General features: G+C 46.3%; 1 protein-coding gene across 1 annotated transcript; it reads left to right on the top strand.

Annotated features, from left to right (window-relative positions):
• Positions 1 to 11,977: 11,977 nt before the first annotated feature.
• On the top strand, positions 11,978 to 12,370 carry LOC135675195 (uncharacterized). The gene has a single exon (XM_065185469.1). The coding sequence runs from the start codon at positions 11,978 to 11,980 to the stop codon at positions 12,368 to 12,370; it is 393 nt and encodes a 130-aa protein (XP_065041541.1).
• Positions 12,371 to 15,455: the final 3,085 nt, after the last annotated feature.

The raw sequence follows: 15,455 nt of genomic DNA, 5'->3' as shown, positions 1-15,455 counted from the left end.
GACCAGCAACTGATTTAACTTCTCTGTTGCCATCACTTTCAGCTCTCATCTCCTCCGAGTTTCTTGATTCCTGTTGCATTGCTTCATCACATATCCGAATCTCTTGTTCTTTTAAGTCCGATCACAAGACACACTTCCTCCAGAAACATCTGGGCATGGCTTAGCTTCCGGTTCTAGCTTCTTAGAAACATACCCTGAGCAAACTTCATTTTCAGTGACCAGCAACTGATTTAACTTCTCTGTTGCCATCACTTTCAGCTCTCATCTCCTCCGAGCTTCTTGATTCCTGTTGCATTGCTTCATCACATATCCAAATCTCTTGTTCTTTTAAGTCCGATCGCAAGACACACTTCCTCCAGAAACATCTGGGCATGGCTTAGCTTCCGGTTCTAGCTTCTTAGAAACATACCCTGAGCAAACTTCATTTTCAGTGACCAGCAACTGATTTAACTTCTCTGTTGCCATCACTTTCAGCTCTCATCTCCTCCGAGCTTCTTGATTCCTGTTGCATTGCTTCATCACATATCCAAATCTCTTGTTCTTTTAAGTCCGATCGCAAGACACACTTCCTCCAGAAACATCTGGGCATGGCTTAGCTTCCGGTTCTAGCTTCTTAGAAACATACCCTGAGCAAACTTCATTTTCAGTGACCAGCAACTGATTTAACTTCTCTGTTGCCATCACTTTCAGCTCTCATCTCCTCCGAGCTTCTTGATTCCTGTTGCATTGCTTCATCACATATCCAAATCTCTTGTTCTTTTAAGTCCGATCGCAAGACACACTTCCTCCAGAAACATCTGGGCATGGCTTAGCTTCCGGTTCTAGCTTCTTAGAAACATACCCTGAGCAAACTTCATTTTCAGTGACCAGCAACTGATTTAACTTCTCTGTTGCCATCACTTTCAGCTCTCATCTCCTCCGAGCTTCTTGATTCCTGTTGCATTGCTTCATCACATATCCAAATCTCTTGTTCTTTTAAGTCCGATCGCAAGACACACTTCCTCCAGAAACATCTGGGCATGGCTTAGCTTCCGGTTCTAGCTTCTTAGAAACATACCCTGAGCAAACTTCATTTTCAGTGACCAGCAACTGATTTAACTTCTCTGTTGCCATCACTTTCAGCTCTCATCTCCTCCGAGCTTCTTGATTCCTGTTGCATTGCTTCATCACATATCCAAATCTCTTGTTCTTTTAAGTCCGATCGCAAGACACACTTCCTCCAGAAACATCTGGGCATGGCTTAGCTTCCGGTTCTAGCTTCTTAGAAACATACCCTGAGCAAACTTCATTTTCAGTGACCAGCAACTGATTTAACTTCTCTGTTGCCATCACTTTCAGCTCTCATCTCCTCCGAGCTTCTTGATTCCTGTTGCATTGCTTCATCACATATCCAAATCTCTTGTTCTTTTAAGTCCGATCGCAAGACACACTTCCTCCAGAAACATCTGGGCATGGCTTAGCTTCCGGTTCTAGCTTCTTAGAAACATACCCTGAGCAAACTTCATTTTCAGTGACCAGCAACTGATTTAACTTCTCTGTTGCCATTACTTTCAGCTCTCATCTCCCTCCGAGTTTCTTGATTCCTGTTGCATTGCTTCATCACATATCCAAATCTCTTGTTCTTTTAAGTCCGATCGCAAGACACACTTCCTCCAGAAACATCTGGGCATGGCTTAGCTTCCGGTTCTAGCTTCTTAGAAACATACCCTGAGCAAACTTCATTTCAGTGACCAGCAACTGATTTAACTTCTCTGTTGCCATCACTTTCAGCTCTCATCTCCTCCGAGCTTCTTGATTCCTGTTGCATTGCTTCATCACATATCCGAATCTCTTGTTCTTTTAAGTCCGATCGCAAGACACACTCCGGCAGTTCGAGTAACAGCTTTTCTAGTTAGCTCAGACCTCCCATCCTCTCTCGTCTCAGTGACTCTGATCTTCTCTTCCACCACCTGTTGCAACACAACTTCTGCCTCCTGCAGCGAGACCAATTCACTATGTGAAACAGTTTCAAAGCTCTTGATCCTAGTATCAATTGTTTCAGCTTTCCTCAGTAAGCTTACACTTTCATTTTGTACCACAGCCAGGTGCTGCGTCTTTAACTTTTTCATCTCAGCTGAGAACTTAATTCGCTCCTCCTCGGACTTCAGCAGTTCGGATGCTTCGTCCAAGTTATTGATCACCAACAGCACTCTTTCCGTTTCCTTCCTTTGAGTTTCTGCATCGTGGAGCTTGGACTTCGAACAATCTTCTTTAACAATGCAGTGCTAATCTCATCCTGAAGACATCTTAGTTCTTCTTTCGTTTGCTCCCAATAATGTGCCTTGGTAGAAAAAAATCCTGAGAGCTAATTTCAGAGCCAAAAACTTTTTGTCCAAGACAGTCTTTCTTTCCTGTATCTGGGACAGAATAAGCGTAATTTTCTGATGCTTTTAACTGAATATCATGATCCACTACTTTCGTATTTTCAGAAAGCTCAATCACCTCAGTTACTCTTTTTTTTTTTTTTTAGTATTTCAAAGTATTTGATTGTTTTACTGTTATGAATAAATATATATAAATGATGTTTGATGTAATATTTATGTATGTCTATATTTTTTGATTTTATTCATACTTTGCACATGTAAAGAGGGTTTACAATAGACTTGACAGTCTCATTTTAATTGACTTTTGTAGCTGTTTTAGCCCTGTAAATGCAGGTTGTGTGACATAAGCAAAACTATCCAAAAACAAATCATCCAAATAATTATTTTAGGATTTTTTAGCTCTGCAGAGTGGTGTAAAGTATTAGATAGCACAACACCTTGGAGCTATCCATGTGGCACATGATTGGTTGGACATTTAGAGTAGTGTCTACTGGCTTGCTACCTTATTCCGCAGCAGTGTCATGTGAGCACTTATCCTGAAATTTGCATTGTTGTAATTTGTCGTGTGACCGTTCAGATCTTGTGAAGTTTATGGTTGTAATTTGCATTGTCTATCAAGTGTTTGTTGAAATGTCTACTTAGAGGATCCGAGAAAAATGCTTCCTCTAATTCTTTTTTTTTATAGGTCCTTAAGAGATCATAAAAGGTTTCGGGGAGGCTAACCCTTTATAGACAAACACATAAGGGTGTCATACAACTTAAGCAAAACTAACTAACTCCATGATAGATGGTATTAGAATAAAATAAGCATACTTAGAAATACTTAACATACAAACGTAGGGGACCTAACGGGGCTACATTGAGGGCAGCCAGTACGCGCAACTGTTTGAGGTAAACAAGCATAGAGACATAGGGAAAGGAGTTGGTCAAAGAAACAGACATACAGTATTGGTATTCAGAAGAATGACTAATCCTTTACACGAGTGACACCACGAGGACAAGCGAGTTGAGAAAACACAACGCCAAAGGTTGGGATTACTGAGTTCGAGCCATAGCTCAACATTGGCAACCAAACATGATAGTACTCAAGGCAAGCAGAGCGCTTGGTAAAGGATGAGGTCGTGCGAGGGATAGGTTGCTCAACAACTAAAAAAGTTATGCAAAACTCACAAAGGTGAGGGAAATTGCTAACTCAAAGAATTTAGTAGTTATGCAAGGGCTTGTATGCAGACGATAGACTATCCGTAGACATCCCAAACTGACCGCAACTCGGTGCCATAGAGTATGAAAACTTTATCTTCAACATGAGAAGGATCGTTCGTAGGAGGTTGAAGTGTGTAGTAAGTTCAATATGTTGCTAGGCCTTGAAAAGTGCAGTGAGATTGTATTGACGAAGAGTCATAATCTAGCAAGTGCGTTCATAATGGTGGTACAGTGCATAGTTTGTTCAGCAAGACAGAGTAGTCCAAGGTCTCCAAAACCTCCGAAGGGAAGGACATGAAGAGAAAAGTTTGTGTCACGAACAATCGTCACGTACCCATAACACCTTCGTCAACGGACCATTCATCGCTTTTTGTTTACTTATATATATGTTTGACAACATGTTTTGCCTTGTTTTTGTGTGTTTTTGCTTGAAAACTGTGAGCATGAATAGTTTGCTTCAATGTGTCACAGACGATCGTCACGTACCTGCAACACCTTCGTCAAAGGACCATTCGTCGCTTTTTGTTTGCTTATACATATGTTTGACAACATGTTTTGCTTTGTTTTTGTGTTTTTGCTTGAAAACTATGAGCACGAATAGTTTGTAAGGCTATAGAGCGATCGCTCACAAGAATGAGCAAAACTACCTCTGAATGACTTAGTTTTCGTGTGTCATGACCTATTTGAAATCGTTGATTCCGAAAAATATTTCTTTCGATTCAATCCGTTTCAGAAAGATATTGAACTTGAAAGCTTTCGTAAGAGTGCAAAGAGATGGTTTAGGAAGTTTGCAGAAATGTAAATTGCACAAATAGAAAAAAGCAAACCAGAATTTAGAGTGATTCGGTCGTTGTAACCTACGTCCACTTTCGATTCCTCCTCCGTCGAGGTCATCGGCGTCCACTAATGGCCTTCATTCAATAGGCAAAGATCAACCACCTTTTATAACTCTTTTTCCTTTTACCGAGTTTAGGAGATAACCCTTATAAGCCTCACTCCTTTTTCTTGGATGTTTACAAAGCTAAGAGAGGGAGGGGAGGACTCTTTCTCACTTTTATAACACTTAACATCCCAGAGATTCAAGAATATGTTGAATACTTTTATGCCCTTTTATGCAGAAAAGGGTAGGGTATTTATAGGCCCAAATAACTTCAAAATTGGAGTAAAAAAGTGTCACATCCCCGAATTTCGGGGTACTAGCGGTACCATCGCCTAACACTTGACACTGGGCGGTACCACCGCTTAGTCTGGCCGATACGACCGCTTGACAAAGCTCGGAGACCGAGCTCCGATGGTACCACCGCCTGACATCATTAACTGTCGACGGTACCACCGCCCATACCACTTGGGAGACTGGGTCACCAAGTGGTGCCACCGTTAGTCGTGGTTTCAAATGCTGAATCGATTGTCCAATCCGGCCCAATTCAGCTCTGTTTAGGGCCCAGTTAATTCCTAACTGAGTTAGTGGGATCACCTCTCAATCCTAACTCAATTAATATTCTAACTATGATTAAGGCAAGCAATTAGTCCGTTATGTCGATTTTTCTCTCGGCGATCCTCCAACGAACTTCTCAGTGAGTCTTCCAACATGCTTCCGATGAACTCTTAGCGATCTTCCGACGAACTCTCGACGATCTTCCGACGAACTCTCGGTGATCTTCAGATGAGCTCTTCGGTAAATCAATTGGTACATCGTCCGAATCTTTGACTCTGGCCCATCATCAGCTTTATGCCTTATTGCTATCATAGTTAATCCTGCACACTTATCTCAACACATAAATTAGGTCAAACAATTTACCAATTGATTTCATCATCAAAATTCGAGATTCAATAATCTCCTCTTCTTTTATGATGATAACCAATTGGTGAAAGTGTTAATCTTAACTCCCCATATCTATATGCCACACAAACTTGAATTCACAACCTTGAATTCAAGCTTTGATCGAAATTAGAAATCACATGCATTGTGCATCACCATAATATCAAGTCATCAAGATATTAAATGCACAATCACTTCATGCATGATAAAATGTTTCGGCATAACCTTTCATCACTACTTGCATGAAATATCATCACTATTGTATTATGACATTCAAAAGTTCACAATATTAATAATATAATATTACATCATTTGTATGGTAAAGAAATCACAACATCATAGAAATTTTTAGCAGTGAAGAGATCACAATAACATAGAAATTTTCAACATAAAATTTTAATATCAAGGTAAGCAACATAAGATTATAACATCAAAGTAAACACAATTGAAGAGATTTTGTCTACTTCTCACCCTTTGTCATCAGCAAAAAGACATAGACAGTTTATTCAAGTAGTGATAAGTCAAAATGTCTAAGGGGGTAGTGCAGCGAAAGAAATCATTGATTCCGAAAAATATTCGTTTCGATTCAATCTGTTTCAAAAAGATATTGAACTTGAAAGCTTTCGTAGGAGTGCAAAAAGAATGTTAAGGAAGTTTGCAGTAATGTAAATTGCACAAATAGAAAAATAAATCAGAATTTAGAGTGGTTCAGTTGTTGTGACCTACGTCCACTTTCGATTCCTCATCCGTCGAGGTCACGGGCGTCCACTAATAGCCTTCTTTCAATAGGCGAAGACTAACTACCTTTTATAGCTCTTTTTCCTTTTACCGAGTTTAAGAGATAACCCTTATAAGCCTCACTCCTCTTTCTCGGATGTTTACAAAGCTAAGAGAGGGAGGGGAGGACTCTTTCTCACTTTTACAACACTTAACACCCCAGAGATTCAAGAATATGTTAAATACTTTTGTGCCCTTTCATGCAGAAAAAGGTAGGGTATTTATAGGCCCTGACTTTAAAATTGGAGACAAAAAGTATCACATCCCCAGATTTCGAGGTATTGGCGGTACCACCGCCTGACTGCATTAACTGTTGACGATACCACCGCCCAGACCACTTGGGAGACTGGGTCACCAGGCGATGCCACCGCCGACCGTGGTTTCAAGTACGGAATGGGCTGTCTAATCCGACCCAATTCAGCCCTATTAAGGGCCCAGTTGGCCCATAACTGAGTTAGTAGGATCACCTCCCAATCCTAACTCAATTAATGTTCTAACTACGATTAAGGCAAGCAATTAGTCCATTATGTCGATTTTTCTCTCGGCGATCCTCCAACGAACTTCTCGGCGAGTCTTCCGACATGCTTTCGGCGAACTCCCGACAAAATCTTGGCAATCTTCAGACGAACTCTCGATGATCTTCTAACGAACTCTCGACGATCTTTAAATGAGCTCTCGGCAAGGTCCCGGTACATCGTCCGAATCTTCGACTCCGACCCATCATCAGCTTTACGCCTTACTACCATCGTAGCTAATCCTGTACACTTATCTCAACACATAGATTAAGTCAAACAATTTACCAATTGATTTTATCATCAAAATCCGAGATTCAATAATCTTCCCCTTTTTTATGATGACAACCAATTGGTGAATGTGTTAATCTTAACTCCCCTATCTATATGCCATACAAACTTAAATCCTTGAATTCAAGCTTTGATTGAAATTAGAAATCACATGCATTGTGCATCATCAAAATTTCAAGTCATCAAGATATTAAATGCACAATCACTTCATGCATGATAAAATGTTTCGGCATAGCCTTTCATCACTACTTGCATGAAATATCATCATTATTATAGTGTGACATTCAAAAGTTCACAATATTAAGAATATGATATTGCATCATTTGTATGGTAAAGAAATCATAATATCACAGAAATTTTCAGCATTGAAGAGATCACAATAACATAGAAATTTTCAGCATAAAATTTCAAGATCAAGGTAAGCAACATAAGATTATAACATCAAAGTAAACACAATATAAGAGATTTCATCTACTTCTCCTCCTTTGTCATCAACAAAAAGGCATAGACAGTTTATTCAGGTGGTGACAAGTCAAAATGTCTAAGAGCCATAGATAGTTTATTCAGGTGGTGACAACTTCTCCCCCTTTGTCATCAACAAAAAGGCATAGACAGTTTATTCAGGTGGTGACAAGTCAAAATGTCTAAGAGTCATAGATAGTTTATTCAGGTGGTGACAAGTCAAAATGTCTAAGAGGAGAGGGGGGGGGGGGGGGGGGGGGGGCGAATTAGTGCAGCAAAAGAAATCATTGATTCCAAAAAATATTTCGATTCAATCTGTTTCAGAAAGATATTGAACTTGAAAGCTTTTGTAAGAGTGCAAAGCGAAGGTTAAGGAAGTTTGCAGTAATGTAAATTACACAAATAAACAAACAAACCAGAATTTAGAGTGGTTCGGTCATTGTGACCTATGTCCACTTCCGATTCCTCATCCGTCGAGGTTACCAGCGTCCACTAATAGCCTTCCTTTACTAGGCGAAGACCAACCACCTTTTATAGCTCGTTTTTCATTTTGCCGGGTTTATGAGATAACCCTTACAAGCCTCACTCCTCTTTCTTGGATGTTTACAAAGCTAAGAGAGGGAGGGGAGGACTCTTTCTCACATTTACAACACTTAACACCCCAAAGATTCAAGAATATATTAAACACTTTTGTGTCCTTTCATGCAGAAAATGGTGGGGTATTTATAGGCCCCAATGACTTTAAAATTGGAGACAAAAAGTGTCACATCCCCGGATTTTGAGGTATTGGTCGTACCACCACCTGATAACATTAACTGTCGATGGTACCACCGCCCAGACCGCTTGGGAGACTGGGTCACCAGGCGATGCCACCGCCGGCTGTGGTTTCAGGTGCTGAATGGGCTGTCCAATCCGGCCCAATTCAGCCATGTTAAGGGCCCAGTTGGGCCCTAACTGAGTTAGTGGGATCACCTCCCAATCCTAACTCAATTAATGTTCTAACTACGATTAAGGCAAGCAATTAGTCTCGGACCATGGTGGGCCAATAGTACCCTTGGCGAAGGATTTTGTAGGCCAAGGTCCGCCCGACAATATGCTCTCCGCAAATCCCTTCATGGACCTCGGCCAAAACCGTCAATGCCTCTTCTGGCCCGAGGCATCGCAGAAGCGAGTGAGAGAAGGACCGCTTATAAAGCCGTCCGTTTGCCTCGGAGTACCATGCTTGCGTTCGGCGGATGCGCCAAGCCGAAGCCTCGTCGACGGGAAGGATCCCATCGCGTTTGTAGCGCAGCATCTCCTCCACCCATGTGGCTCGAGTGTCGGTCGTAGACACAGATGAGACCGAGATGGCGCGAGAGGGGAGCTCCTCGATCTCGAGGTGGGCGCTGGAAGTTGATTTTGAGGCCAACTTAGCCAACTCGTCGGCTCGCTCGTTCCGGCATCGCGACACTCTGGATATCGTATAATGAGAGAAATTGGAGGCTATGCTTTTTACCTCTGCAAGGTACTTCGCCATGGCGGGTTCCCTGGCCTCGTACCCACCGTTGAGTTGCTCGGCCACTAGCTGTGAGTCGGTGAGGACGTTGATGGCATCCACCTGCATTTCACGGGATAACTTGAGTCCCGCTAGGAGTGCCTCATATTCGGCTTTGTTATTGGTCGCGTGGAACCCGAAGCGGAGGGCACGCTCGAACGAACGCCCGTCGGGGGCTGATAGAACTAGTCCCGCACCGGCCCCGGTCGAAGCGGACGAGCCGTCTACTTGTAGGATCCAAGCTTCTCCGGGTTGGCTGGAAGCCTGTCCTTCAGTCTGGGCGAGTTCCGAGATAAAGTCGGCCATCGCCTGTGCTTTAACGGCGGTTCTTGATGCGTAATGTATGTGGAACTCTCCAAGCTCCACCGACCACTCGAGGAGCCGACCTGCAACGTCAAATTTTGATAACACCTGCCTGAGGGGTTGGTCGGTGATTACCTTGACCGAGTGGGTTTGGAAGCTCCGGGCCGCCAGTACGAGCGCCAGAGCAAGCTTCTCAATTGGTGGATATCGCTCCTCAGGTCCATTCAGGACATGGTTGACGTAGTAGACCGGTAATTGCTCGCCGGAGGTTTCTTTGATGAGGACGGAGCTGACCGCATGTTGTGAGGCGGCTAAGTAGATGCTAAGTTCTTCTCCAACAGTCACTGAGGCGAGGCGAGGAAGGTTGGCCAAGTGTTGTTTGATTTGTCCGAAAGCTTCCTCACACTGGGGCGTCCACCGAAGGTCCTTCAGGTTCTTTAGCGCTCGGAAGAAAGCGAGGCAGCGATCGCCCGACCGGGACAGAAACCGGGATAAGGCAGCAAGTCTTCCATTCAGTCGCTGTAGGTCCTTGATCGTCCGAGGGGTTTGCATATCAATGATCGCTTGGACCTTTTCTGGGTCGACGTCGATTCCTCTTTCGTGTCTGATGAATCCGAGGAACCTTCCCGAGTTGACGCTGAAGCCACATTTCGCAGGGTTGAGTCGTAGACTATAACTTCGTAGCGTGGCGAATGTCTCGGTCAAGTCGGCTAGGTGGTCCACCGGGGCGTGACTTTTCACGATCATGTCGTCAACATAGACCTCTACGTTTCGCCTTGTCTGTTGAGCAAACATTTTATTTACGGCTCTCTGATAGGTTGCACCCGCATTCTTTAACCCGAACGACATCACTTTGTAGAAATATACTCCCAGGTTGGTGAGGAAAGCCGTGTGTTCCTGGTTTTCGGGCGCCATTCGGATTTGATTGTAGCCAGAGAAGGCGTCCATGAATGAGAGGCGGGCATGCCCGACAGTTGCGTCAACGAGCTGGTCGATCCTTGGGAGCGGATAGCAGTCCTTCGGGCATGCACGGTTGAGACTGGTGTAGTCAACACACATCCTCCAACTCCCATTGTGTTTCTTTACCAGAACTACATTAGACAACCATCACGAGTACTTGACTTCCTCTATGAAGCCAGCCGCTAGGAGCCGCTCTACTTCTTCGCGGACGGCTTGTTGCCTATCTGGGGCCAGGGGCCGCGATTTTTGCTTCACCGGCCGAGCATTAGGTGATATGTTGAGGTGGTGTTGGGCGGCCTTTGGATCTACGCCTGTCATATCAGATGGCGACCAAGCGAAGACGTCGGCGTTCTCTTGCAAGAAGCTGACGAGCTGTTTCTACTCCTCGGGTATTTCCGACCCGACCTTGATGGTTCGGTCCGGGCGATCCTTCATCAATGGCACGTCGCGTCGCGGGTAGGGGCCGACGACTCAGGACGCGGGTTCGACCTCTTTTTCTCCCTTGGATCATCCAGGGGCCTGTCAGTCTTCGCCCTTTTATGCAGGGAAACCGCCGTTAGGTAACACTGCCTGGATTCCCGAGGGCTCCCCCAAACCTCCCCTATTCCCGAGCGCTATTGGCGGATATTCAACGATCCGGGCCTGTCACCACCCATCGGCGCCCCCACTGATCCATCGCCCGTATAATCCGAAGCCTTCCATGACCTCACCCATCAAGTCCGACTACTGACCGATATGGTGCAATCCATTGTTCCCTTTTTTTCCCATCCGTCATGCCCCTCGGCTGCCCAACCGTTGCGACAACGGGAGTCGCCCAGTCTGGCTCCCACACCGCCTCGGGAGCTCCCTGCTTCGCCTCGGGTGCCGTCATCCCCACCAGGGGGTCAGGCGATGTTCGACCCGAAAGGCCACTCGGAGCCCGGGGCATTACCTTTGGAGTGTGCAGATTCCCTGCGTGCTCAGTTGCGCTTCGTCAACCAGCGGCTCGACAATATGCAGAAGGAGGTCCGCAGGGCAAGGGGGGAGTTTGGGGAAGACATACGCCGGGGATCCCCGTTTACGCCCGAGATATTGGACCATGCGGTCCCCCCGAGCTTCCGACTCCCCCCCCTGGACACTTATGGATCATGTGACGGCTTTCCGCGCCCAAATGACGCTATATGGAACCTCGGATGCCTTGACATGCAGAGCATTCCCTACCACTCTGAGAGGGCTAGCCCTCGCGTGGTATGACGGCTTGAAGACCGCAACGATCGCTTCATTCGATCAACTCGTCAAGGATTTCGAGCTCCACTTCGTGGCCTACGTGCGGCCGAAGCCTTCCGTGGCGTTCCTCATCGGACTCACCCAGAGGGAGGACGAGCCCCTCTCCCTTTATATAAATCATTTTGCCACAAGAATCCGGGAATTGCCGGACGCTCACCCCTCCCTGTCAATGCAGGCGTTCATGATAGGCTTGCGCCCCTCCAGGTTTTCCTGGTCTCTCGTGGAGCGGCCCCCCGTTACGGTGCCCGAGATGCTCCAACGCGCGAACCAGTTCGTAGCGGCCGAAGCCTGGATGGCCGGGAAGCGACAAGAACACAAGAGGGAAAGGCCGGAGCCAGCTCGGGGACAGCTGCCTCTCGCACCAAGGCACAAGCTGAACCAGCCTGATTCTCCCGCGCTAAGGCCTCCCATGCCTTCTTCGGGTGCGTCCTGAACGGAGATATTTCTCGAAATAAAGGAAAGGGGGCTGCTCAAGGCCCCCTTCCCGATGAGGAGCCCGCGGGAGTTAGCCGACCAGTCCAAGTATTGTCGCTTCCATCGGCAAAACGGACACGATACTGACGAATGCTGCGAGCTGTCACGGCAGATCTACGAGCTCGGCCGCAGAGGACACCTCAGTCAGTACGCTCAACAGGGTAGGGATCCGTCACCCCACCCGGATGGACCCGTTGAGCGCCTCATTAACGTCATCTCAGGCGGCCCGGCGTCCGACAGGATCAGCATGTCCGGAAGGAAGGCGTACGCCCGCTCGGCCAAGGACGACACTCCCCGAGGCGGCCCCGACCCTCGGGTCGCATTTCCCCCCGAGGGTGCTGAGCGACAGGAGCACGATGACGCGCTCGTAATAATGGCTAGAATCGCCAACGTGGAGCTCGGCTGATGTGCTTATATCTTGATGCCTTCCAGAAGCTGAGACTTGCTAAGGAGGCTTTGGAACCCATCTGCTCGGCGCTCACTGGATTCACTGGCGACTCGATCTCACCATTGGGGGCCGTCACTTTGCCCCTGACCCTAGGAACACCACCCAGGACCAAAACGGTGATGTCCACCTTCTTAGTGATGGATCTCCCCACAACGTACAACGACATTCTTGGTCGCCTCACCCTCAACAAAATCAGGGCCGTGGTCTCCACTTACCACAAGATCGTGAAGTTCCCGACCCACGCGGGAACAGGGGGGGTTTGGGGGAGCCCTCGGGAATCCAGGCAGTGTTACCTAACGGCGGTTTCCCTGCACAAAAGGGCGAAGACTGACAGGCCCCTGGATGATCCAAGGGAGAAAAAGAGGTTGAACCCGCGTCCTGAGCCGTCGGCCCCTACCCGCGACGTGCCATTGATGAAGGATCGCCCGGACCGGACCATCAAGGTCGGGTCGGAAATACCCGAGGAGGAGTAGAAACAGCTCGTCAGCTTCTTGCTGGTCTTCACTTGGTCGCCATCTGATATGACAGGCGTAGATCCAAAGGCCGCCCAACACCAACTCAACATATCACCTGATGCTCGGCCAGTGAAGCAAAAACCGCGGCCCCAGGCCCCAGATAGGCAACAAATCGTTCGCGAAGAAGTAGAGCGACAGTCGTTCGCGAAGAAGTAGAGCGGCTCCTAGCGGCTGGCTTCATAGAGGAAGTCAAGTACCCGCGATGGTTGTCTAATGTAGTTCTGATAAAGAAACACAATGGGAGCTGGAGGATGTGTGTTGACTACACCAGTCTCAACAGTGCATGCCCGAAGGACTGCTATCCGCTCCCAAGGATCGACCAGCTCATAGACGCAACTGCCGGGCATGCCCACCTCTCATTCATGGACGCCTTCTCTAGCTACAATCAAATCCGAATGGCGCCCGAAGACCAGGAACACACGGCTTTCCTCACCAACCTGAGAGTATATTTCTACAAAGTGATGTCGTTCGGGTTAAAGAATGCGGACGCAACCTATCAGAGAGCCGTAAACAAAATGTTTGCTCAACAGATAGGGCGAAACGTAGAGGTCTACATTGACGACATGATCGTGAAAAGTCACGCCCCGACGGACCACCTAGCCGACTTGACCGAGACATTCGCCACGCTACGAAGCTATGGTCTACGACTCAACCCGACGAAATGTGTCTTCGGCGTCAACTCGGGAAGGTTCCTCGGATTCATCATACACGAAAGAGGAATCGACGTCGACCCAGAAAAGGTCCAAGCGATCATTGATATGCAAACCCCTCGGACGATCAAGGACCTACAACGACTGAATGGAAGACTTATCGCTGCCTCGCTTTCTTCCGAGCGCTAAAGAACCCGAATGACCTTCGGTGGACGCTCCAGTGTGAGGAAGCTTTCGGACAAATCAAACAACACTTGGCCAACCTTCCTCGCCTCGCCTCAGTGACTGTGGGAGAAGAACTTAGCATCTACTTAGCCGCCTCACAACATGCGGTCAGCTCCGTCCTCATCAGTTACTAAATTTCTTATCTCTAATTCCTACAAAGAATAAAGCGTGACATGTTCAGTTCAGTAGAAGCTGTATACAAATAAAATACTTAAAAATGCTATAGCTAGAACTCACTTGGCCATAAGCAAACATACAGCTGTAATAGCCTGCTACACAATTCTCAACCATTGGGACACCAGCCACTTTGAGTAGGTTCTCATGTTACGCACCAAATGCATCAGTCTATCAAAGATATGATATAATGGAGTAGGACCAGAAAAAGGGTGAAAATACTTTGTACCCGGCTGACATGCTCATCAGCAATGAGATCAAAGGTGAAACGAGACTCAATGTCCAATCCAAGTAATGTTTTTGGCAGCTGTCCTGTCTGATGCATCTGCTCTGTCCTTGCAGGGTTATCTCAGAACTGCTAAGTGGCCGAATTCGAATCACAACCTACTTAAAGTAAGAAAATGAGAACACAACAAGACAGACCGATTTTAATGGAACAAAAGCAACTCAGAAAACCTGATATGGTAAAGAAATTCATTTGTTTCCACTAAAAGCAACATTGGAATGTAACCTCAGACGAGATAAACCAATTTTCACAGATAATGCATTTCAGAAGCTAATACTGAAAAAGATGAAATTAAGCCAAAAATAATACTTTTTTTACTGTTTCCTCTACCAATCAGAGTGTACGACGACTATGCCTCCAAGACCCTAACTTTCAATCCAAGAACCTTCAAGTACCTGCACATTGTGATCCTTCCAGAAAGACGGGTCTTCCCTCGGCTCGAACCTCTGCATCGGCAAGCCGCCCAGAGCGCCTCCCCGGTCACAATTCCCTGTCACCTCCGCCGCCAGGGAATCCGCCGTGGGCTCTTTAAACCTAACTCCGCTGCCGACGCTCCCAGGTTCTACGACCGCCGGCATCCTAACCCGAAGAAAACCAGAAGCAAAAGAAAGAATCGAGAAAAGAAGACCCTAATTTTCTGCAGCAGCGGCCAGGTTCCAAGACGGGATCGTGAAGGCCAAGCCAAAGAGAAGACTGATCTGGAGGAAGAGATACGGGGATTTGGGAAATGGGATGAGCGTTGCGATACAACCGAGTCGCTTTATTTGGCTTTAATGGTTCTTTACTTGGATCGGACGGTCCAGATGTGCGAAATGGACGGTAGAGATCGGGGCAATTCAAATTTCGCGACCGTTGAGATCCTGACAGAGGTCCCGTTGGTTCCGTTCCATGTATTGTCGGATAGTCTCCAATTATTGTATAGTTTCGATTTCAATCCAACGGTTTATAGGAAACAGAAGATTGATCCTATGGTACATATGTGGAAAATAAGAAGTTTGGATAGAATCCCAATGAGGGGAAGAAGCAAAAGGATTCAGTCATATATATCCTTGTAAATTTGTATGCATATTTATCATAGATTTTAATATGATATATTTGACCCTTTAAATATAAGATCCTCAGCCACAAATATCCATGCTTTTCTTTTTGCTTCATTGTGTGTTGTCAGAACAACGGAGCATTTAAATCTGAGA

Source organism: Musa acuminata, chromosome BXJ1-5, assembly GCF_036884655.1.
Source record: "Musa acuminata AAA Group cultivar baxijiao chromosome BXJ1-5, Cavendish_Baxijiao_AAA, whole genome shotgun sequence".
Lineage (NCBI taxonomy): Eukaryota > Viridiplantae > Streptophyta > Magnoliopsida > Zingiberales > Musaceae > Musa > Musa acuminata.
Note: the sequence above shows the minus strand (reverse complement) of the source record. Positions and strands in the feature narration are given on the sequence as shown.

Excerpts from the sequence above, each read along its gene's own strand:
- LOC135675195 (XM_065185469.1), top strand. The coding sequence starts at position 11,978 with ATGAGGAGCCCGCGGGAGTTAGCCGACCAGTCCAAGTATTGTCGCTTC.